Source organism: Fundulus heteroclitus, chromosome 10 (genome assembly GCF_011125445.2).
Source record: "Fundulus heteroclitus isolate FHET01 chromosome 10, MU-UCD_Fhet_4.1, whole genome shotgun sequence".
Classification (NCBI taxonomy): domain Eukaryota; kingdom Metazoa; phylum Chordata; class Actinopteri; order Cyprinodontiformes; family Fundulidae; genus Fundulus; species Fundulus heteroclitus.
The window spans coordinates 26,466,438-26,488,966 of NC_046370.1; the positions used below are offsets into that span (position 1 = coordinate 26,466,438).

Here is a 22,529-nt window from a genome sequence, read left to right on the forward strand (position 1 = left end):
GGTATCTTACTGAAATAGTACATGTACAGTCCTGACAAAAATGGTGCTGAAACTAGATATATTTTACTACATCAAAATCAGATCATCTAAAAATGTCTTTTAATATACATTAATAATTATACATTTCCCCCCTTAATTTTCCATTTTAATGTTATGTAGACTGGCCTTTGCCATTTGTGTGGGCTGATGGGTGTTGAGTTTTTTAAAATCATATGTAATGAACTTTAAGATAAAAAAAACTGCTCTGGTGGTTGAGATTCACAACGCAACAACAATTGTGCATTGCGTTATTTACGGATTTGTATTGATACCAGCGATTTAAGATTAAGGTTTGGCCACACAGGACGTAATGATAGATTATTTATAATAAATAAACATGATACAGGAAGATGTGAACATTGTGGAGTAAAGGAAACAATAGAACATGTTAGAATGTGGGAGATAAAAAAGAGAAGACAGATGATAAAAGATTGAGAAAAGATTCAAGAAAACATTAATGTAATGAACATTTTGCTGAAAGACTCAGAAAGTAAAATTATAAGTTGATTAAGTTTTTTTTAAATAACAAAGTTGATTAATAGAATTTAAGGATAGCAAGAAGTTTAATATGATTAAATGATAAATCATTCTGTACCACACTCCATAACGGTATAAAGCGGTAATGCGCACCATTTGTAGATAAACTCCACGAAGAAGAAGATACTAACGACTTGCCAGAGCTGTGCGCGCCCCCGCAGCGTGTGACAGCAGACCGTTGTTTTACGGCACGACACCTGCTGTTAACGACTCCAATTGGTTGGCACCACTGAGCTATACAATACACTGGAGTGCTGATTTTGCCGACAAACTGAAGTCACTGGCCGCCATCTTGCTCCTCCCTACTCTCACAGAATCCCACAGGATTTGGTTGCAACAACAAGCAGTTTTCTGGCTGAGTGAAAACGTTTCACAGGTAATTCTACAGTCAGTGGATGTACTAACACTATCAACTACTAGGAAATTAGGTGCTGAAATATTTTACATGTTATTCATATTAAATATATATATATGTATATATAAGTATGTGTATATGTATATACGTATATATATGTATACATATATGTAAATATATGTTTTCGTATATTGTTATTTATGTATTTATAAATGTTATATATATATAATTAAATAAATAAAATGCAAAATATTTCAGCACATGACTTTCTCAGTACTTGATAGTTTTAGAACATAACATAAAAGTATATGGTATTTGACATTTTAAAAGTCTTAAGCCCCCCCTGAACATGAGAAAATCCTCGTTATTCGATGCTGTAGCGCACATATTCCCTAGTTACTGAGGGGAAATATGGAGTACCAATATGGCGGCTGGTGGCTTCAAAGCGTCTCGTTCTAACAGGCGGCGATTAGCACTCCAGTGTATAATATAGCTCAGTGGTTGGCACCAGCATAGACATCATATACGTATATGATGTCTGTGGGCACCAGGACCAAACGTCCCGCTTATAAACGTAAGCTTCGCTTCCGGTTGACTCTTCAAATTAAAAGCTCAACGTGACATTGAGGTCATGTTTCGTTTTCGCAGATGTAGAAAGTATTGAAACGGGGAAGCTGTGTGCTCAGCGCCGTTTGCCGCGCAGCCCTGCTTCGTCACTCTCCCTGGACTGATGTGGTTTAAAATGCGAAAGGAGGTTCAGCTTCCGGTATACTGAGCGCTCTCTCTGGGTAACTTGATAACCGTAACAGCCAGGGTCGATTTGAGCAGGTCTTCCGTTACTTCCATCTGTAAGTGTCATTCAATGTAACATGTTTGTTGGTAGTTATTGTAGAGGACATTGAGCCTTGAACATGAATGGTACTGCTAGGTGTATTGCTGGGACTGTGTGCGTTAGCTCCACTGACCTGAACTGATAACTTTGCAGCAGCTAAGCCTAGCTAATATTAGCTCGACTAGCTGATTGGAGAAAGTGTTAAGGTCGCTCTGACAATGTGTCCTCATCCACCGGCTCAGCAGTGTGTCAGTAACCTTAAAGTCTGCTTAAATGTCGCACAGACCCTTGGGTAACAGGCTAGGCAGAGACTATAACCGTGGACGTGACGCCAAGTGTTTTAAAGGAAACCTGTCATGCTTTTAAATCCTTCCTTTTCACATTTAAATCATTCAGTTGTGGTCTATTTAAATGGCAACCGTAATGCTTTGGTCTGAATTCCTTGTTATTGTTGCCCCAGAGCTGGGGCTGGGCGATATGGACAAAAAGTAATATCTCGATACTTTTAGGCTGAATTACAATATACGATATTTATCGCTATGATTTTCTTTTCATAAAGTATAAAAAGACATCTCTTAATCAAAGCTTCATCTCAAATTTCTCACAGGCACATTTTTTAACAAACAAAATACCCTACTAGATTATATAAAAGTATAATTCTAACGCAACATAGACCATCTCGATATAATCGACATAGTCTCATTTTATACCTCTTTTTTATCTCGATATTTATAAAATCTCAATATATTGCCCAACCCTACCCACAATTGGGTAGGGTTGGGCCATATTGGATTTTGTCGAATCCAATATGGCAGCTCCTTGTATCAACAACAGTAAGCTCTGACAAATGCTAAATGACAGGGGTCTCACCAGCGCATTTCAGCATAATGAACCGTTACGCTGAAAGTTGTCAAACTTACGCTGAAATTAGACAAATTTTTCACGAGTGTAACGGTCAGTACGACACAGAACAGTGCGACACGGATGTTTGAGAGCAGCATAGAAAAGTCAGTAAAGCTCTTGAATGTGCATATAAACCTCCTGAACCACATTAGCTAACGCTAGCTGTTATTAGCTTAATGAACAGCCCCCTTTGAGCTGCACTGTGCAACACTCCGCTTTGGGAATGCATCCAGGGAATGGAACTGGAGTCCCTAGGCAGCGCCTAGGGACCCCGTGTAAAGCGGGGTCTGGGGCAGTTTGGGGAACGCACCTCACGGCTAGCGCTCATGTAGCAGCGGCCGACTGGGTGTGTTCCTGGCAACGCAAGGCCTCAGTCAATCGTTCCCCCAAAATGTTTGTTATGTGATGGACGGTTGTACTGGAACTGAAATTTCGATTGTAATGCAAATTGCAGTTGACTAATAAAATTGATTGATTGATTGATTGATTGATTGATTGAACGGAACGATGCACCAGCCTCCCGACACACCAACACACTCTGTAGAATGTGTTGGAGGACCAAGCTGTAAACACTGGTCAGTTGGAAACGCAATCCTCCCCCTCTCTGCCACTGTCGCCGGAGTTGGGGACAGTGGCGCAGTGAGATGCCGCAGATCAGAATCTAAGTATCTATTTCTGGTGGAGATAACACCATCCCCTCCAGAACAGTGAGATGTTTCCCCAACAACAAATACTGGATCACCAGTGACCTGAAGGAACTGCTGAATGAGGGTAAAAAAGAGCCTTTAGGAAGGGAGACAAGGAAGTACTGAGGAACATATAGAAGAAACTTAGTCAAGTTAAGAGAAAGCAATGTGGTGTAAAAGGAAGAAGCTGGAGCTTGTACCTGTACACCACCTGGTAGTCCTACAATAAGCTAGCATGTTTATTGTAGGCACAGTTGTAGCAGTGCGTCTAAAATCAACGTTACATGTAACGGCTGCAACTCTGAACCGATTCCTCGGTTCAGGGGGCCTTGGGTTCAAACATTAAATGGAATTTATTGGTGCCAAGATGGGTCCAAATTCTTATAATTAAAAAAAATTATGATAACATCGATAAGCAATACCATAAATGTCAACCCGTACTGGTAGACCAGATTAATATCCAAACAACAGATAAAGTAAAAATTGATCAGGATCAATGAAGCTGTCTGTGTGCACCTCCAAAATAGCATTTTGCCTGTTTTTCAATGTTTTAAAAAAAAAAAAATCCACTTTTAGTGCTTTTTTATAAAAAGCCAGTAAAGTGTTTGGCAGCTCTGAGTGAAGTTATTTCATCTTCTGCCTGACACTGAGTTTAATTGCAGATGTGGTTTTTGCATTCTTGCAGTAAAGAAACGGGGCTTTTGTTGGGATGTTTTCTACAGGAAGGTTCCTGTTCAACAGCAGCTTTCATGGCCTCAGGGTAGACGGATCAACAGCTGTGCTGCACTGACGACACCACTGTAAAATGCTTCATTTAGCATTTTCTTCCAAGGGATTGGCACAACCGCAGGGAAAAAGCTGTGGAGCCAGAATGGGTGGATGTTTAGTGAGCTGTTTCACTTTGTAACTAAAGAGAAAACCCCCAGCCTTTATTTCCCAGCTGAAGATGCTGATTCTGCTAAATAAACTTCAATAGATGAGTTTCTACACATTTTAGATGAAATAGGGAAATAAATGATGGTATTACTTAATTTGACGGAAATGATGCTCCCATAGTAACACCACTGTTAGTCATGTGGTGAACCTCATGGGGGTTTAGCGGTGTAAAGACCGCCGTTAGAGGATGGAGCTTCTCTGCCGTAGTTTTCTTTTCCGTGCTCCAAAAATCTCGGTTTCCAGCTGCAGGGAAGTCCACGGGGTTTGCTGGCCATGTCATCGCTTTTCCTGAATAAAAAACCTTCTCAATGCAGCATCCTTCTGAAGAATGACTTCATCAGATATGTGTTTATAGAAGAGCAAAATAGGTGCTTCCATACGTTCTGTCCTATATTTACTGCAAAAAAGATGGGACATTTATAAGTGTAGTTACATTTTTTTCCCAAAGCCACAATTGAGCAGCTATGAAATAAAGCAGATTTGTGCCAGATCTGCAGTTATTTTTGTTTTCTCCTGCAGAGGAATTTGAGGCTCTTCCAGCCATTCCAGATGTGCTTCTTGGCATCCAGACTCAGCCGCTATCACGTAGTGAAATGTTGTTTTCCCTCTACCTGTCTGTCACTACTTCTGATCTGAAACGGGAAGAGCACGCTGGGATTGCAGAGACTTTCTCTTGTCCAAGTTCTTGTGAGATGGACGTTGGCGTGTCCAGGTCCCGTGTGTTTGTCGGCTCCAGCTCCCGAGCCCTCCTCTCCAAGTGAGACAGGCCTCTGTGCATGGTGGCGCTCCTCAGTGCCGGCTCTCCTCCATCGCGCTTTCCCTCGCTTCGCTGAGCTTAAAGCAGCATTTAGTAAAACAAATGCATGGAGCAAACTGCTGGAATGTGTGACTGACAGGGCGCTTGTCATGGGAGGCTGTGGGTTTGACTTTGCTCCACGTAGCGCGCGTGTGTGTTTTATGAATGCTCAGTTTCTATTGTTTGACGTGGTTGTGATGAAGTGAAAATGGAAACCTTAGAAATATGAAATGTTTCATGTAGTCTTGTAACGTCCAGGTGGCCGGGGTGTTTAGAATGCTGAGAATCAAATGTTTGCATCCTTGCTGACATTATTTGTTATCAGCGATACAATGTTTGAATTCAGGCCCGCTACAGCTTTCATTTCTTCGCTGCATGACGTCTGCAGAGCTGCTCAGCAAGGCGAAACGCCAGCGACTGCCCGCGGCCCCCTTGGACCCTGAAAAACATTTCATATTTTGCAGAAGCATTAAGAAGCCCGAATGAGTCATTAGGAGTTGAAGGTGCTGGAAAGCAGAGAGTGGTTAATACCCTGACGTCACTGCTGGGAGTCTTGTGTCCTGTTTCAGGTGTAGCATCCTGCCGAGTGTGCGCTACGTCATGGAGGCCGTGAAGGAGGGTCACACAGGCAGCCTGAGTTCAGGGAAAATCGTGGCTCTGGCTGCAGGCCTGTCTGTGGGGGCGACAATTGGCTACGTGGTCTACCGCCACATCAGCAAGACCAGCAGCAGTGAGTTTGTGTTCCTCTTCTAGCCCGAAATATTAGTTTTATTCTGTCGTTTCCTGATCTGTGAATAATTCCCACTGACAGGTGATGGGCCTGACACAGAGGAGTCCAAAATGATTCTTCCTATAGAAGTCTATAGAAACATGTCTAGATGCCAGGCTACGTTTTTGGATGTGGTGAGTAATGAAGATGTTGTTTCATCGTTGGCTTTCTGGTGTTCTGATGTTGCTCATGCGGTTGTGGCTCACTCCATCAGTATCATTCACAAAGCATCTAATCAGCTGCTGAAGTGCAACTCACCCCAAAATCCACTTCTCTTTGCAGATAAACTTTATAAACTGGGCCTAAGTGTGTGAGTTTAATGTTACTATGCATTTTTTTGAACAGTTTTAAATATCAGTCAAATTGGACCCAAAGCCTTCAAGTGTCTGCTAGATAGCTGTAGGTGAAGATGGATGACATAAACCCAGGATCACAGAGAGGCCAGGCCTTCATCCCAATCAGCATAAAAATGATCACATGAGAGGAAAGTTAATGTTCTTCAATGAAGTATATCAGAGAATCTGTGAAGTTTCCTCCTAATGTGACGGATCCAGAGACCTTTTGAAGGGAGCAAATATTACCAAGTCGAGGGATGCTGCCACACTCCTCCCAAAGAAGGCTCAATGCTGAAACTGAATTAAAACAGTGGTTCAGCTACACATTCACTTAGAGGTGTGCACACTTGTGCATCTACTCTGTTATTAGAGCTTTTTATTTTTTTTATCAATTTCTTATGCATTGTACAGGAGAAATTTTGCATTATTCTTTTGAAAAACATTTTTAATTGATTTATCATGGCTTCATTCATTACATCCAAAAAATCTGACCTTTTACCTTTAAACAGGGGGGACCACTGTCAGTTCTCTCCATTTCTGAAGTTCTTTGTAAATTAATTCTAATTAATTGGCTTTTTAATTGGCCTTGTGAACATATAAACCAATTTTTGGAGAAATGTTTTTTGTTTTAACTCTAAACTTTGACTCACTGGGGCACAAAAACAATGGACACTTCTGTCGTGGCCTGTTGACAAAATTTCCTAATTAATAAAAATGCAAAGAATCACAGTTGGAATAAGCATAAAAGCACATTTTCTGAATTTTGTAATTTGAGCAGAGGTATAATTAGTGTGTACAGCCGTTAGTGAAACTCTGAGGTGTTTAACCCAAACTATGAAGAGGTGGAGGCATCTTCATAGTTTGGGTTCTAGGAAATTCTGCAGCAGGTTTAGGCAGAATCAATGGGGTTTAGATTACCTGAAAGTCTTATTAATACTGTCTAGAAAGCTCCTATCAAAACGACCCTCTATGCTAAAACATGATCCAAGCAAACAAAAGAGAAACTTTATAAAGCTGGGATTAAATTCAGGAGTGTTGTGTTCCTTACATGTCTATTTTTGGAGTCTTCCTTCAAAACCGAGGAGCACTCATTTACATTTATAGCATTCAGATAGATTCAGACTAGATTTATTTTCTCACCACAGAAGGTGAACACAGTGTTCATGTTTTCCCATCCTTTACCTGGTACCCGTTTCACTTGATGGCTGTGCTTTAATGTATGAACACAACTGTTAATACGCTTAGTAAGCTTGTCTCTTTCTGTTTGTTTCAGGTGAGCCAGAAGTCTGGTGCTCATGTGAGAGTTTTGTCAGAATTTGGGGAGCCTGGATGCAAGGCAGCTGTATGTTTCCAGCTGCAGGGCTCAAAGGAGCAGGTCCTGTTGGCCCGCTGTGTCCTGGAGAACCTGGTCACAGACTGTGAACCGATGGAGGAGGTCTTAGAGGTTCCTAAGACAGCATTTGGACGTGTTATAGGTACTATAATTTGTTGATCAGTTTTCATGAGAACCTTTTTGCCTTTACTGATGATAAGACCTGGGGTGTTTCTATTGTTAGATTAGCCGGTGGCTAAATTTGGTGTAGTGCATCTCTTGGGAAATTAAAGTTCTTAGACACGGTCGGTGTTATATAAAGTGAAACTCAACCCATTCACCTAGAGTTTTTTTTTATTATCAGAAACATTCAAACGGTGAAAAGATCTCAAACTACTTCAACTTTCATCACCATCCATCTGGAGATTTTCCTCCCCAGTTCTCAGCATTTAAAGCTAGACAGTCGATCGTGCCCCGTGGCATGAAGACGCAGAACTTGAATTCACTTTAAAGCTGGAGCTTCATTTATTTTAGTAAAAATAAATCAAATGCTCACGGCCCAAACAACTTAGCAACGTTTTCATGACCTCTTGTGCAGTGGGTGTGATGAGAAATGTATTCATACATGACTAACTGATCTATAAACCTTTTCACAAGATAAAATACAAACAAAACCATAGAACATATACCTTGAGACCCTAAATTTCTTAGCCTTTCTTAATAGTGTCAGATCACATCCTGAGCCATTTCTGTCTCTATGTGGTCGCGCCGCTGCTTTTATGCCGTTATATTTGTGCCACCAACCTGAGCGTGTAGTGAGACTGGTGTGCGGGTTGATATCTCACACACGCTCGCTCAAATGTGCACACCAGCCTCACTGCACGCTAAGATTGGTGACCACACACTTAAGTTGGTGGCACAAATATAACACCGTAACATCAGTAGAGTGAGAGCGCGCAGTCACATTTTAAAACGTGTTTTTTTTTTTTTTTTTTTTAAATACACCCAATTTCTGAGGGATGGCTGCACTAAAGGCTCCCACAGAGGTGGGAGTACTGAGTGTCTACTGTGAGCTGCAGACGTCAGCGGACTCTGTTCTGTCCTGTTCAACATTAAGCAACGTATGGCTAAGTGACTAGTGTCGTGCCAAAGTAGATTTATCCCTGACAGAACTTGTATCCCCTGCACTGGGAGCGGGAAAAGCAGATCACCTAATGCTGCTTGACTGAAAGAAACAAGATCATGAAATAGATTTTACTTGCTAATTCAGGGTTAGATCGGAATCAAAAATGACTCCCATGTAACAAACACTGTATTTCATAGATGTGGCTACAGTTGGAGTGTATTTCATTCCGGAGTACAATCATTGTTTTGGTTTTAATTGATAAAAGGTCTTTAGTAGCCAGATAGAGTTCATTAAAAGACTCAATACTAGCTGCTGTGGGGAAGTATGAAAACCGAAAACAATAATGGACTGAGGATCGAGCTGTGGGGAATGCTAAAGGTTAAATCTGCATGTGTGTGTGTGTGTGTGTGTGTATTGCATGACAAAAATTTAAACTTATTTAAAATGGAATCTCTAGAGGGCACTTTCCTACTATCTACAGTGTGTGTGTGTTACAGGACGTGGTGGTGAGAGTTTAAAACTAATCACAAGAAGCACAGGTGCCAGAGTAGTTTGTTCCAGAGAGAAAAAGCACAGCCCAGGAGGAACGTCCAGTGTGACAATCACAGGGACCAGACAGGAGGTGAAGCAGGCTAAGGTGAACCCCCACTCATTTGGATGTAATAAATTAAACTTTTTATTTAGAGTACGGTTGACTGTTCCTTTTGTGATATGCTTGCAGGAGATGATTCTAGAGCGAGTCAGAGAGGATGCGGTGGTGAGGACAAAGATCTCCCAGTCATCTGCGCTTCGTCAGAAGCGGGGACAAACAGTCATGAATCCAGAACCTTGTTGGTTGGAACCTGAACAACCTCTTGGTCTGAACAATAATGGCCCCATCTCCTGCACAGAGAAGAATGGACTTGTTCATTCAAATGAAGCCACAACTGAATGTATATTTCACAAGATGAAGGAGCTGAAAGGCACTGATGACCAGGAAGAAGAAAGTGTCTCCTCTGATTCACTCTCTGAAGTGTCCAAGTTTGAAAGTCAGCTCACTAGAATCATTTTTAAACCATTAAAGGTGACACTGCAGGTCACCTTTAATGGTTTATGTTTGACTCCAGTTATTTGTCACAAATGAGTTTGACTTTTTCTCTGTGCCCCAGTTCCCAGCCCAGACCTGAGCTTCCAGCCGGATGAGCACTTTGAGGTTTATGTGTCTGCATCAGAAAACCCAAACCACTTCTGGATCCAGATTCTGGGTGTTCGCTCCCTCCAGCTGGACAAGCTCACAGAGGAGATGAGCAGCTTTTACACAAACGAAAACCAAACCGTAAGGACTTGTGCTGTACTTCTGTGTTAATCATGTCGCACTACATGGGTCTGTGTCAAAGCTGTGGGTCAAAATGTAGTTGAGGCATGACGCAAAGATCATAGTCATGGGAAGATTTGGACACAATCATTGCAAAGCTGCTGGACTGCACCAATTAAAATGAGACAAATGCAACAACATAACATTTAACAGTACAGCTCCTTTTAGAAGTTCAAGGATATGACAGCACATTGAAGAAGTATAGTTTATTTACACTTAGAGAATACGGCAAGGCCTGTTTTTACATGATGGTGCACTGTTGAATATAGCTTTACTATTTATTAAATTTAACACTATAGGTTTCATTACATGCTCCACATATCACCAGTTTCTCAAAATGTTCCTTCATCTGCCGTTACACACACACACACACACACACACACACACACACACACACACACACACACACACACACACACACACACACACACACACACACACACACACACACACAAAAGCCTAAGTGGCATCCCATTGTAAGTCCTTAGGTTTTGACATGACGTTGTTTCTCCCTTCTCAGCTCTATCAACTTCAGCTCTTCTGTTTATGGAGATTTTTGACCAGACAGGTCAGACACAGGTTTTTGGACAAGAAGGCCTGGCTCAAAGTTTCTGCTCTAATTCATCCCAAAGTTGTTCTATCGGGTTGAGGTCCGGACTGTCTGTGGGCCAGTCAAGTCCTTAAACACCAAACTCTCTCATTCTGTCATGGTTTTTAGGTGTTTGGCCCACATGCAGAACACAGTCGGGAGGCAGAGAGCAGTTTAAGGTGTTTATTAATTAAACAGAGAGGCAGTGACGGGGAAAAGCCACGGCAGGCGAACCGGGACCGGTTGCTCACCGAGTTCGGGAAACCTAGCCGGGGGGAGTGGAGCAGAGAGACAGACTCAGCAGGTCTCTCCTCTGAGATGTTAATAGGTGACTGAGTGGCTGGTGAGCGGGCTGAGGAGTTAAGACGAGGTCCGAGCAGCGAGCAGCACCGATGGCTGGAGCAGTGGTCAGTGAGCAGCTGGAGGATCCAGGGATATCCTCAGCCCGGCTTGGTAATACCAAGGGAGCCTCGGGGTGGAATCCAGGCTGTGGGGGGACTTGACTTGAGCACGGAAGAGCCACACAAGGTTAACACTCTGGCATCCTCCAGCTGTCCGCTCACTGCCTAAATACTCCCAGCCACGGTGCTGAACGAGGTGCAGGTGCGCACCACGCCCACCTGCCAACTGCAATCACCTGCAGGGGGGGGGGAGGAGGGAGGAGAGAGAGAGACAGGGAGACAGGACCGGCAGAAAACTGCACTGCACGGCACTGCCTGCTGAGTCCTGACTCATTCGTGTCTTTATGGATGTTGGGTTGTGCACTGGTCCACAGTCATGTTGGAAGAAGAAAGAATCGTGCTAAAACTGTTCCAAAAAGTTACAATAAAGTTGTCCAAAGTGTTTTGGTATTTTTGACAAAGAAAAAAAATTAATTATAGTTTCTTAAAGACATTGCGGCAGACTTTAGAGCAGGGGTCACCAAACGGCCTCGGAGGACCACATGTGGTGCCCACGAGCCTGTTTTTAAAAAAAAAAGCCCAATCCACCAGTGAGCTGCATCTAAAACGTTATTTTATTCTGTTCCTTTTCCTGTTTATATACACTTGCATTTATATAGATTTAAAAACAACAATATCTATAACAAAGCTTGAAAAATCTTGTTTATTTTACATAAAGTTAAGGTGAACTCTGACTCTTCTAGTTCAAAGGTCAGTACTGGTAGCCCTTCATGTGACACAACACCAATCAAGTAGCTCTCAGTTTCAAAAAGGTTGGAGACCCCTGATTTAGACCATGTTGATTTTGTCCGAAAATATTTTCTACTCTATTTTCATACTCTACTGAAATAGTTAAAAGCAGGATCTGTTTAGCTAATATTTACTGCTGTCACATTAGTTAATTGAGATATGGATATTTTCTACAGCAATATTGTGCTAACAGTAAATGTGTGATATATTGTGCAGCCTATTTTCCAAGCTGCTGTTGAGCTAATCTTCTGACCACATGAAGTGTGAAGGTCTGCAGCCTTTGACTCAGAACCTCAGTGCACTCTGCATATAAGCATCCTCTGACGCCACTCTGTGATTTTTAGGTGGCCTACCACTTTGTGACTGAGTAGCTCTTGCTCCAAATTACTTCCACTTTGTTATACTACCTCTAACAACTTACTGGAATATTTAGTAGTGAGGAAATGTAACTACTGACTTATTGAACAGGTGGCATCCCATCATTATGCCACGCTGAAACTCACTGAGCTCCTTAGAATGAGCCAGTCTTTCACAAATGTGCTGTCTGCCCTCTTATAATTCCGTTAACACAGCTGGTGTTGTGGGTGTGTAGGAGCAGCGGATGGATACCACTGTGGTTGGAGACATTGTGGCAGCTCCTTATCGAGACCACAACACATGGAACCGGGCCAGGGTGCTGGGAGTCCTGGAATCTGGACTGGTGGACCTTTACTATGTAGACTTCGGGGATAACGGGGAGCTTTCCAGGGACAGCCTTCGCCCCCTCAGGTAAGAGATGCTATGATTTAGAGCTGGACTTCTCTCTAGAGGAAAAAAAAGATTAGATCCCTTGCTTGCTCCCTTGAAGGATTGCCTTTGACTGTTCTAAATGAACTGTATTACTGAAATATAATTAGTTTACTTTGTATTCCAACTGTTTTTACTTGTTTGCTTTTGATTTTTATTTTCCCATATTCTATTTTGTTTCTGCATTTTATTCCTGCTTGCTTTTATTCTGTTTTATTTTCCTATATTTTAATCATGTAAAGCACTTTGCATTGTCTCTGTCCTGAAATGTGCTATATAAATAAATTTGCCTTGCGTTGCTGAATTTGTAAGTTTAACCCCTTACTAAAATTATTCATGGTGTGGAGCTTTTTTATAGTAGGTGTATTTAAACTTCAAACATGGCTTATTTGAAGCTATGGTAATGTGACCTAGAGCAGCCCCTCTTTTTGAAAAGGACTGCATCGAGCATCAATACGTGGCAAGTGTTGTATATTGACCTGAAAAATCATCTCAAATTAAGCCAATACTCGGGTCAAAACTTAAAAATTCCTGCTTTTTTTGTATACATTTACTTTGTGTGTTGTTTCTATATTTTTCATAGATTTTGTGTCGGTCAAAATATACCATACCATCAAGAGATGGACAGTAAGGGTTTAAACCTAAATTCAGAAGGTAATCGTGAACATATTTTCCCCAATTAATGTAGCTGGGGGAAAACCTAAATAGCTATGTTGTATGTTGAGGACATCTAGCACTCTGCTGGAACTTGGCGCTAAACAGAGTTTGAGGAGAATAGCTGAAACCAGTTAAATGTTGCTTGCTGTGCCAGGCGTTTCTAATTGGCTGCATATACCTGTTGCGTTGTCGCTGCCTTTCTGACTCACTCATTTCCATGTAATCGTCATCAGAGCTTGTGTAATATCCACTGTCAGACATTTGAGCCCCGACATTCATGGATTCCAGTTTGAACTGGACAACAGTGTGTACTGTGAGTTGTGAGGAGAGGGCTCCACTCAAAACAGTAGATGCATGTATAGAAAATGAGTGATAATAAAATCCTCAATTGGCCCTTGGTGTTTACTGTCAAAGCTGTACCCTCCCAGATAAGTTCAGGCATTCACAGGATAAAGCAATTATTTGTAAAATGTGTTAATAACCCTTTACCAAAGAGTTACATTTCCTCAGAAAACTTGGTAGCAGATATATGTGCCTGCGTGATATGTCAGCGGAATGTTTGCATTGTTAGGAGCTGACGTGTCAGACAGATGAATAGTCCTAAATAATGAAAAATACATTAAGTTGTGTGTTTGGCCAGAATAGTCCAAAATAATTAGTCTGGTTTCTTCTAGCAATAGTTTTTGACACTGATTCCATGCAATATTCTGGGAGACCATAATGGCAGGGAGGTCTTTTGGTCCTTGAAGGTGAAAATATTAAACTACATGTGTCACTGTTTTGAGAAGTGCGTGTGATCACTGGTCAAACAGTACATTCTTTATCCCAAAGATATGTGCATGAGGCTAGCAGCCGGCTTCATTTCTGGTGAACATGGCTAGTTCTCCCATTGGAATAACTTGAGAAAGCTGTAGCAGCTTGTTGGACTTGTCATAAACAACAAATCTGTTCATTAGAAATGATTTGCTATGTCCCTGAACATGTTTACTTTGTGTATGCTTTTGACCTTTGACCTTTAAATTGTAGTCTTAGATATTCCAAACACTATAATGTAGTCTTGTTTAAGAAAGCTACAATAAATTGTCCACTCAGAGGACGTGCCATAAATGCTGTTTTAGGTCTGAAGCGTCATTTCTCTAGCATCAAAACATTTCTACTGTGTGAGGAAAATGGATTTTGCTGGGCTACAGTAAGATTCATGTCTTTACTGCAGGATGTTTTAATTTGGTCAAGTTTTTCTCCTGTGCTCCACAGGTGCGTCCAAGAGCACATTTGCATGCAGCATGCGCCTCAGAAGTTAATAACTGCTTCTTGCTTTTGCTGCATTAAAATTCTAGGAGCGACTTCCTCAGCTTACCATTCCAAGCTATTGAGTGCAGCTTAGCAGGAGTGAGACCAAAAGGTAAAACATTCACCCTAATTATAATTATATGACACAGACACACAGCTGAAGCCAGATGTTTACATACATGTATGAAACATCATACATTATTCATCTAGCTATTTGATATGAACTCATACTAAACTTTTCCTCTTTTGGGTCAGTTAGAATAACCTTTTATTTACTAAATGACAGAATAACGAGAGAGATTTTTTTCAGAATCAGAATTGGCTTTAATCACCATTTTTTATGCACACAAACAAGGAATTTGACCTCAGTTTCACTTTACACTGAATGAAGACGTTTTGAAAATGGATATATAAAAAGGAGGCCTTCGTCCTTGACACGGTATCACCAAGCTCATCTCTAGCCGGTGGACCACATGTCTTCTTTCACACTCTCAGCCCCATTTCTGTCAGCCTACTTTCAATAAGAAAGGACCACTAGTGCCAATTTGGGCATTTTAATATTCAACTTTGCAATAACTGACACTAGTACAAAACATGCTTGTACAAAAAATATTTTATTTGTTATTTTCAAGCACTTTTCAGAATTGGAATGAAATTATCCTGGTGCAGTAAAATGATAAACTCTGGCCGATAATGGGCTAAATTACAAATCATAATGCCCTGATGTTTACACAATGTGTAAACAAATCTGTAAATAAATAAATATTTCATGCCGAAATATTTTTTTACCACTTAAAGATAGACATGGTATTAAGCATTTGCATATAAAGTAATACTAATTTAACACTGTAATAAAGTCACAAGTTTTATTCATTTTTTCACTCTCTCACACACATCTAATCCTGAGCTTTCACACCAACAATAATTTCTTTGTATATTTTTGCATGCTGTTTATATACTTGTTCATACAAAAAAAAAATTTAAAGCCTGGAAAAGGGGCTAAAATTTCCAGGTCATTCCAGAGTCTTACACTTTGCTTGCAACTGGGCCAGGAGCTTAATACCCTTGAAAGAGACTGTTTAGCACAGCTTGCATGTGCTGACACTGTAACTCCAGGTATTTCGTTTGGCAACGTGATTCAGCCTTAGTTTGTCAAATACAAAGACAACAAATTAATAGGCATTAAAGTATGGTTTATGGGTTGGGTTTCTGCAAGGTTATCTGCGTGTAAAAACTCATCTTCAGAACCAATCTCGGCTCAAAATGGTGATCTGCACCATGTAATCTACTTTCAGCTGTTATCACCAGTTATTTCAACCATAAACTGCAGAAAATACGGGCAGAGTTGCTCCCTCTGCCTTTACTCCCTCGGCTCCTATGTCAGGATGCGCTCCAGCGCATAATGAAGCGGAGGGATATTTCATCTGGTTATACTCACTGTGTCTGTAGTGCGGCAACGTCACTTATTTTAGAGCCCAAATAAGCGACTTCACTTTCAGAAACAAGCCAGAAAAACTGCAACCTGCAACTCATGTAATTTACAAGCGACTTTAGAAAAAAGAAGCCCAAAGTCGCATGTAACAAGCAGACTTGGCAACAGTGACGTGCGGGGCTGTTTTGCTATAGTTGCTAGCATTCTTGGAACTACGGAAAGTGCCAAGGGTAATAAAAAAATAAAAAAAAACAGTCCGGAGAGCGCTGCGGGAAAAAAAAACATTAACGTGATTAACGCGCGTCAAAAAAAATGTCGCCGTTATGGTCTGACAAAGTTAACGTGTTTACGCGTTAAAACTGACCGGCCTATTATATATGTAACGAATAATGCCCAACGAGGTGTCCATTATCAGAAATTAATGGACAATGCAGAGGCGTGACCCAGCCGATGCGAAGCCGTCCCCCAAAGTCCATTAATTTCTGATAGTGGACACCTTGAGGGGCATTGTCCTGCTCTTATACCATGGTCTAGGTGAATACTTCCGATTGGCTGCAGGGTGTCTGTTAAAAAGGTGTTATAGGACACCTATAAAAAAGTTCTAATCAAATAGCCTCAAACGTTAGCTGGTCCACCAGTCAGAATTGAACCCAGGAGGGTCATGAAGACTAACGCCTCCATATATGGGACGTGGCCTGCAGCCTTTGGGCTCCACTAGTTTGGCTTCACATCTGTGCTTAATGCTATCTTGGTTGCTAGGCTGCAGACGTTACGCTGAGGTAAGGGCAGGCAAAGCCTGTGAAGGCTAGACGTCCATATTCACAGCCAAACTCTTCCGGTCTTGTTTTTTTTTCGGGGCCGACATAGGACCCGACGTAGGACCCAGTCTATGAAGGATGCTGCCCCTGAATTTGGACACACCCGGTGTTGTGGAGGACAGCAAGGAAGTGTGGGGGGTGTTCTCTGGAAATCCACTATCATTTTTGTGTCCTTTATTCTTTTATATAGCCCTTTACCAAGGGCTATATAAAATATACAAATGTCAATGTAAAGATTGACATTTGTCAAACTGAGAAGAATATGCCATATACAATGGATGTCTATAGGGTGAACTGTGTCGCTTTCTGATTGGCTACACGCCACATTCAACAGGCTGCATGCTCTCTTGTTTGGGAGACACCACACACGGTAGGATATCAAGGCAAGAAAATCCAGCCTGTTGAATATCTCTGATTTGAGGTCGGAGCGCTCCCAACTTTCCACCGAGCGGACCTGATCACTCTTAGCTCACCACACACGACAGGATAATCTCTTAAGATTATTTTAATAAACGCTGATAATCAGGACTAAAATTGGGCTAAAAGTCCTGCCATGTGAACCATCCTTTAAGAGATTTAACGTGGATGATTGGAATGAAAATGATAAATAAAAAAAATATCTTTATATCCTGTTGGTTGCCAGTAAAAACAATATTAATCAAAATGTAGTTAAAGACTAAACTGCCCCTCAGTGATGACTGGATTGACACAATATGACATTTGGAATGGTAAAGACTCTTTTTCACTCAAGATGCAAATAGATGAATTTGATTTGATTTGGACAAATGGGTTGAATATATAAAACTAAATGTATATGATTGTGTCTGAGACGAGTGTTGAGGTTCTCGGTTTATTTTTCTGCATTCTGTCTGTCTGGGTTCATTGTCTAACTTTTTTAACTCTTTTCCGTATACATTATAAGGAATAGTTATGCGTGGCGATCTCCCCGGATTTGTTCCATTTGTTCAGAATAAAACTGGAAAAGCAGATCTTGTAATGATGACAAATTATACATCTGTAGTTATTGAGTGCTTTTGCTAAAAAAAAATCTCTGTCAAAAATCTGTCATTTAGCAAACAAAAAAAAATTTAGGTAATCCTAACTGTACTAAAACTGGGAAATTTTAATCTTATTTAATATCAGACCGTGTAAAGAAAGGGTTTTGTCTTTTATAACAAATGTAAATATACGGTTTATACAGTAAATGAGAGTAAGGAGACGCCATCTTGGTATTCTCCTTCACATTAACCACAGGTTTGCCTATAGCCTTTGTTGTTATACATTAGATTAGCCCATATTTTCCAGATGATATGCCTACACACAGTATTTCTGCTTTTTTATTAAGGAGAGGCTTGGACTGAAGCAGCCCTGGATACCTTTGAACAGTTGGTATACTGCGCCAACTGGAAGCCCCTACAGGCCAAACTCTGCAGTTACTCGCATTCTGAGGTCTCGTCCTGGCCCAGTGTCAAGCTGTATGACAACAGCAAAGGAAAGGTTGGCTTGTTTTTATTTATTTTATCTGGATATCTTGATTCTGGGTCAGTTCATCCCTTTGTGATCTATGCTCCCTTTTCACACCTGCACTTTGACTTTAAATCCTCCAGTGTTGCCAGGTTCTTAAACTATCATTTAAGTTCTTTCTTCTTTACAGTTCATTTATTTTCATGATTTATGGAGAACAATAATTTAAAAAAAAATCGTCTAATTTTACATAGAACTGAATTTCATTGTGCATAGTTTGTTAGAGTTTTAAAGGGTTTATTTGTTCATTCATTCCTTCTTTTTTATAACTTTTTTTTTGAGGTTTGGAGAAATTGCTGGCATTTATTCATTCTATGGGCTGAGGACTTCAGGGATTATCATGCAAAGCCCTCAGTGTGGGGCAGTAAACAGCCCTGTTGGAGGCAATTTAAAGACAACGTTCATCCTTCTCATGAACCCTTGAAACAATGCATTTGGACATATGGACATGTGGATATTTATTATCAGTAAACTAGGGGCTGCACAGTGGTATCGTTAGTAGCACTGTTTCCTTGCAGATAGAATGTGCTGTGTTGAAATTGCTGCCTGGGGTCTTTCTGCATGGAGTTTGCATGTTCTCCCTGAGCATGCGTGTACCAGATGCCCCGGCTTCCTCCCATTATCCCAAAACATGGCTGCTTGGACTGACGACCTAACCAGGGTGTAACTCGCCCCTCGGGAATACATGATGGATGGATGAAATAAATCCAACTTAAGAATTAAAACTGAAGAAAATGCCTTTTAAAATTTTATGTAAAAATACAGTTGCTACTAAGTAATAAATTAGGACCCCTCCACATTTATTTCCACTTAGAATGTCTAAAATCACACACAGGTGTATCACCAAGCAAGCTCCCTCACAGAGCAGACTTCAGAATGCTTAAAGACCTACAGCAGGTTCTTGTTACTGTTGATATGAAAGTCCTTGGCTGTCCAATCAGACAGAGACTGAACAAGGTTAATCTTAATGGAAGGTGCGCGAGTAGGAGACAAGGACTAGATGAGTCTAAAACGCAATCATCTGGACCCCAGATCAGAGGATGAGTTTGGTATAAACTAAATACAGCGGTCCAGGAAATGAACTTCACACCAACTGTGAAGCGTGGAGGTGTCAGGGTTCAGGGATGCATATGACACAACCCTATTTCACAAAAGAAAATGTGGGTACATTTAGACCAAAACTGAAAAGGTGTGAAACAGCAAAGGGTGAAATGACCAGTACTTTGATTTCTGTTTTAGTGTGAACTATGTATTTAAAATAACATTGTCAAACCTGTTCACTCTAGGCTGTGGATATCGGTGAGGAACTCATTCGGCTAGGCCACGCTATCAGCTTCCATGAAGCATTGAATGAAAGGACGGAAGGGGGCAATCTTGGCTGTTTGCAAAGGATGCTGGTGAGTTACTAAAACTCATTGTGGATTGGATTTAATGTCTCCAAAGTTTTAACACAGACTGAGACATCTGTTTTGGGTTGCACCGCCAAAACCTGCCTATTTCAAAACATTTTCAGCTTTATTTGTTGTCTTCTTGCAGGACGATGTAATAGGAGCATCTTCAGAGCTCAGTCTGTCGTGTATCAGTTTGTCAGGTGAGTGGAATGACTTGGATGTAGTGTGGAGAGGCACATGCATAGACACACGTCAAAATACACCAACTCTTCCAGTGTTCAGAATAAACCCTGTATGCACCCTTGACTCCCAGTTGGTTTCTGTTTTAGCTGCTTGGACTCTACATTCAGTTTGAATTGACAACAATACACTCATTCATGTAAAAACCATCACTCCAAAAGTCTTACTCTCTCTCTGCATTCGGTGATTGCTGTGTTTACCTGTCAAACACAGACGGTAATGTATTTGTGCATTGCTCACACAACTTTAGTTTTCTCTTTGCTCAGTTTCCAGAACATTTAGGTAATAACCCAGTGAGAGCACAGAAACAATTCTAGTTGAAACTCTGTGAGACAAACATCCATAATAAGAGCCAAAGGTGGGGGGTGCGGTGAGCCTGGTCATGACCCCAGAAGAAGTGTTGATGAGCATAGCGGGAGGAGTTTCATTCTTAAATAAATGGAGAAGTGTTTACTGCTGAGCTTATTGCATTGCTAACTGTTGGCAACGTTAGAAAACAACAATCAAACATAAGGGATCAAAAAGCTTCAAGTTAAACATATTCTGTAGATTCACTGATTTCATTCATTAGTCAATAAAACGTTTTTACCTTGGCACCCAACCAACTCTGTTATGTAAAAGTTGCCGTCTGCCGCCCTCCTTCTGTGGATCTAAACAGGACATCCGGGTCGTGTCCCAACTGATGCGCTGTTAGAAAGGTTAGGGTTCCTACACAGTCTGGAAAAAGAAAGAATTTTCAGATATTATTATTTTCCTTCTTCTTTTACATTTATCTAATGACAACTATAATAATGCTTAATAAACCCAGAGCTTTCTACATTCATTATTTAACAATCTTATAGATAGATTTTTGTTTTAACATTTTTTTTTACTTTGGTTCAAAAATAAAAAAGTACCATTTACCTGCCAATTTGGTCTCTGAGCAAATTAAAAATTATGCTGTGTAAAAAATAGGCTGTGCTTTTTATTGGAAACCCTGTTGCTTGTTTGACAAGTCCAAGATTTTGCAGGGGAGTTTATCGAAATTAGTCCAGAGGCCACAAAATCTGTAAAATCGCCCCTATACACATTCTGAAAGCTGGAAGCTGACTTAATAAAATTTTCATTTCAATTAAATTTTATTTATATAGCGCCAATACATGAAACAAGTCATCTCAAGGCACTTTCCAAAGTCAAATTCAATCAAATCATACACATTGGTCAAAAGGTGTCCTATCTAAGGGAACCCAATAGATTGCATCAAAGTCTTGACAAGCAGCATTCACTCCTCCTGAAGAAGCGTAGAGCCACAGGGAGAGTCGTCTGCATTGTCTATGGCTTTGCAGCAATCCCTCATACTGAGCAAGTATAAAGCGACAGTGGAGAGGAAAACTCCCCTTTAACGGGAAGGAAAACCTCCAGCAGAACCAGGCTCAGTATGAACGGTCATCTGCCTCGACCGACTGGGGGTTACAGAAGACAGAACAGAGACACAACAAGAGAAACAAAAAAAGCACAGAAGCACACAGTGATCCAGTAATCTGTTCTACATTAGATGGTAATAGCGGGTGATCTGTCTTCCCTGGATGATGTCACAGCTAACAGAACGGCAGACCAGGTGTACCTACTATGAAGAAAAAAAAGAGAGAGAACAAAAAGTTAAAAGCAAGCAAAGATGCAGAAATGATACAAAACACTAAAACAAACCTTAAAACTCAAATCAGGAAAATTATTTGACAGAAATAAACTGAAAAGTGTGGTAACCACGACTACCCCGCGGGCTGATTGCCTTGTGAAGTGAAAAATTTTCAGATTTGAGCTGTTTAAAGGTACTCGTTAAGGTGAACAACTGCATTTCAACTTGAGTCATGTCAATGACATGCTTTTTCACACTGCCGTGATATGACTTCTAAGATGTTTGTATTTTTGTCCTTCAGAAGCGGCTTCAGTCTCAGGAAGTGTGGATGATGGTGTAGAAGATGAGCTTCTTTGATACCACACAGATTCATAAAGGCATAACTGATTTAATTGATAAAGATTTTATCTATTGAAAATGATTACATCTCCCCACGCGTGTTTCAGCTTTAACCATGCACCTCTTTGCATTGATCCAGGTGGAATGAAGAGGAGGGGGATGGAGGTTTGACCCATGCCTAAGTACCTAAATCTTCATTGTGGAGCCTTCCCTACATTTCATGTGTTCCACAGTTTGTCCAACCATTTTTACTTTGTTGTTTTGGTTTTTAGGCTGTTCTCCTGTACCCAGTTCTGCTTTGCTTGGGGGGAAAAAAAGTGAAATTTGTGTTCAAGATTCCTGAAAAGCCCCGTTATGAGACTTTTGGTTCCTGAAAAGGAAAACTGGCTGTGGCTTACTTTTCCCCCCTTTCTTATAAATTGTTATATATGTTGGATATATTATGGTTCAGTGAATATTTCTGAAAGGAAAGCATGTAGTGTTTTTGAATGTGGTTTACAGTTTCATTTTATTTGTAAACAGCCATGAAACTTTGTTCTTCATATATATATTGGATTGACCTATATTACAATAAATTACTTATTTTACAGAGATTGTATCTTTTTTATTTGAATTGAACAGTTCAGAAGTAAACCGAATAATAAACACGATGCAATAAAATAATGCGCTTCCTCTGTT

The 22,529-nt window shown here is 40.7% G+C and overlaps 1 protein-coding gene across 3 annotated transcripts; it reads left to right on the forward strand.

Annotated features, from left to right (window-relative positions):
- Positions 1–1,431: 1,431 nt before the first annotated feature.
- Positions 1,432–22,514, forward strand: tdrkh (tudor and KH domain containing). Of its 3 annotated transcripts, none has more exons than XM_021323444.2 (14): positions 1,432–1,505; positions 5,654–5,814; positions 5,896–5,987; positions 7,462–7,663; positions 9,124–9,263; positions 9,348–9,654; positions 9,775–9,941; positions 12,352–12,527; positions 14,540–14,604; positions 18,088–18,239; positions 19,553–19,663; positions 19,803–19,857; positions 21,814–21,889; positions 21,991–22,514. In XM_021323444.2, exons 2-13 carry the CDS (start codon positions 5,685–5,687, stop codon positions 21,867–21,869), a joined length of 1,653 nt encoding a protein of 550 aa, XP_021179119.1. In that variant the 5' UTR covers positions 1,432–1,505; positions 5,654–5,684; the 3' UTR covers positions 21,870–21,889; positions 21,991–22,514. The 3 variants fall into 3 exon arrangements, with proteins under 3 accessions (XP_021179119.1, XP_012731703.1, XP_035998298.1); XM_012876249.3 differs by lacking the exon at positions 1,432–1,505 and adding an exon at positions 1,580–1,779; XM_036142405.1 differs by lacking the exon at positions 1,432–1,505 and adding an exon at positions 4,552–5,045.
- The last annotated feature ends 15 nt before the right edge of the window (positions 22,515–22,529 follow it).

Coding starts and splice junctions, on each gene's coding strand:
- tdrkh (XM_036142405.1), top strand. CDS start 4,882: ATGTTGTTTTCCCTCTACCTGTCTGTCACTACTTCTGATCTGAAACGG. Junction 5,988..7,461: donor AGGCTACGTTTTTGGATGTG/GTGAGTAATGAA, acceptor TGTTTGTTTCAG/GTGAGCCAGAAGTCTGGTGC. Junction 18,240..19,552: donor ATGACAACAGCAAAGGAAAG/GTTGGCTTGTTT, acceptor TGTTCACTCTAG/GCTGTGGATATCGGTGAGGA.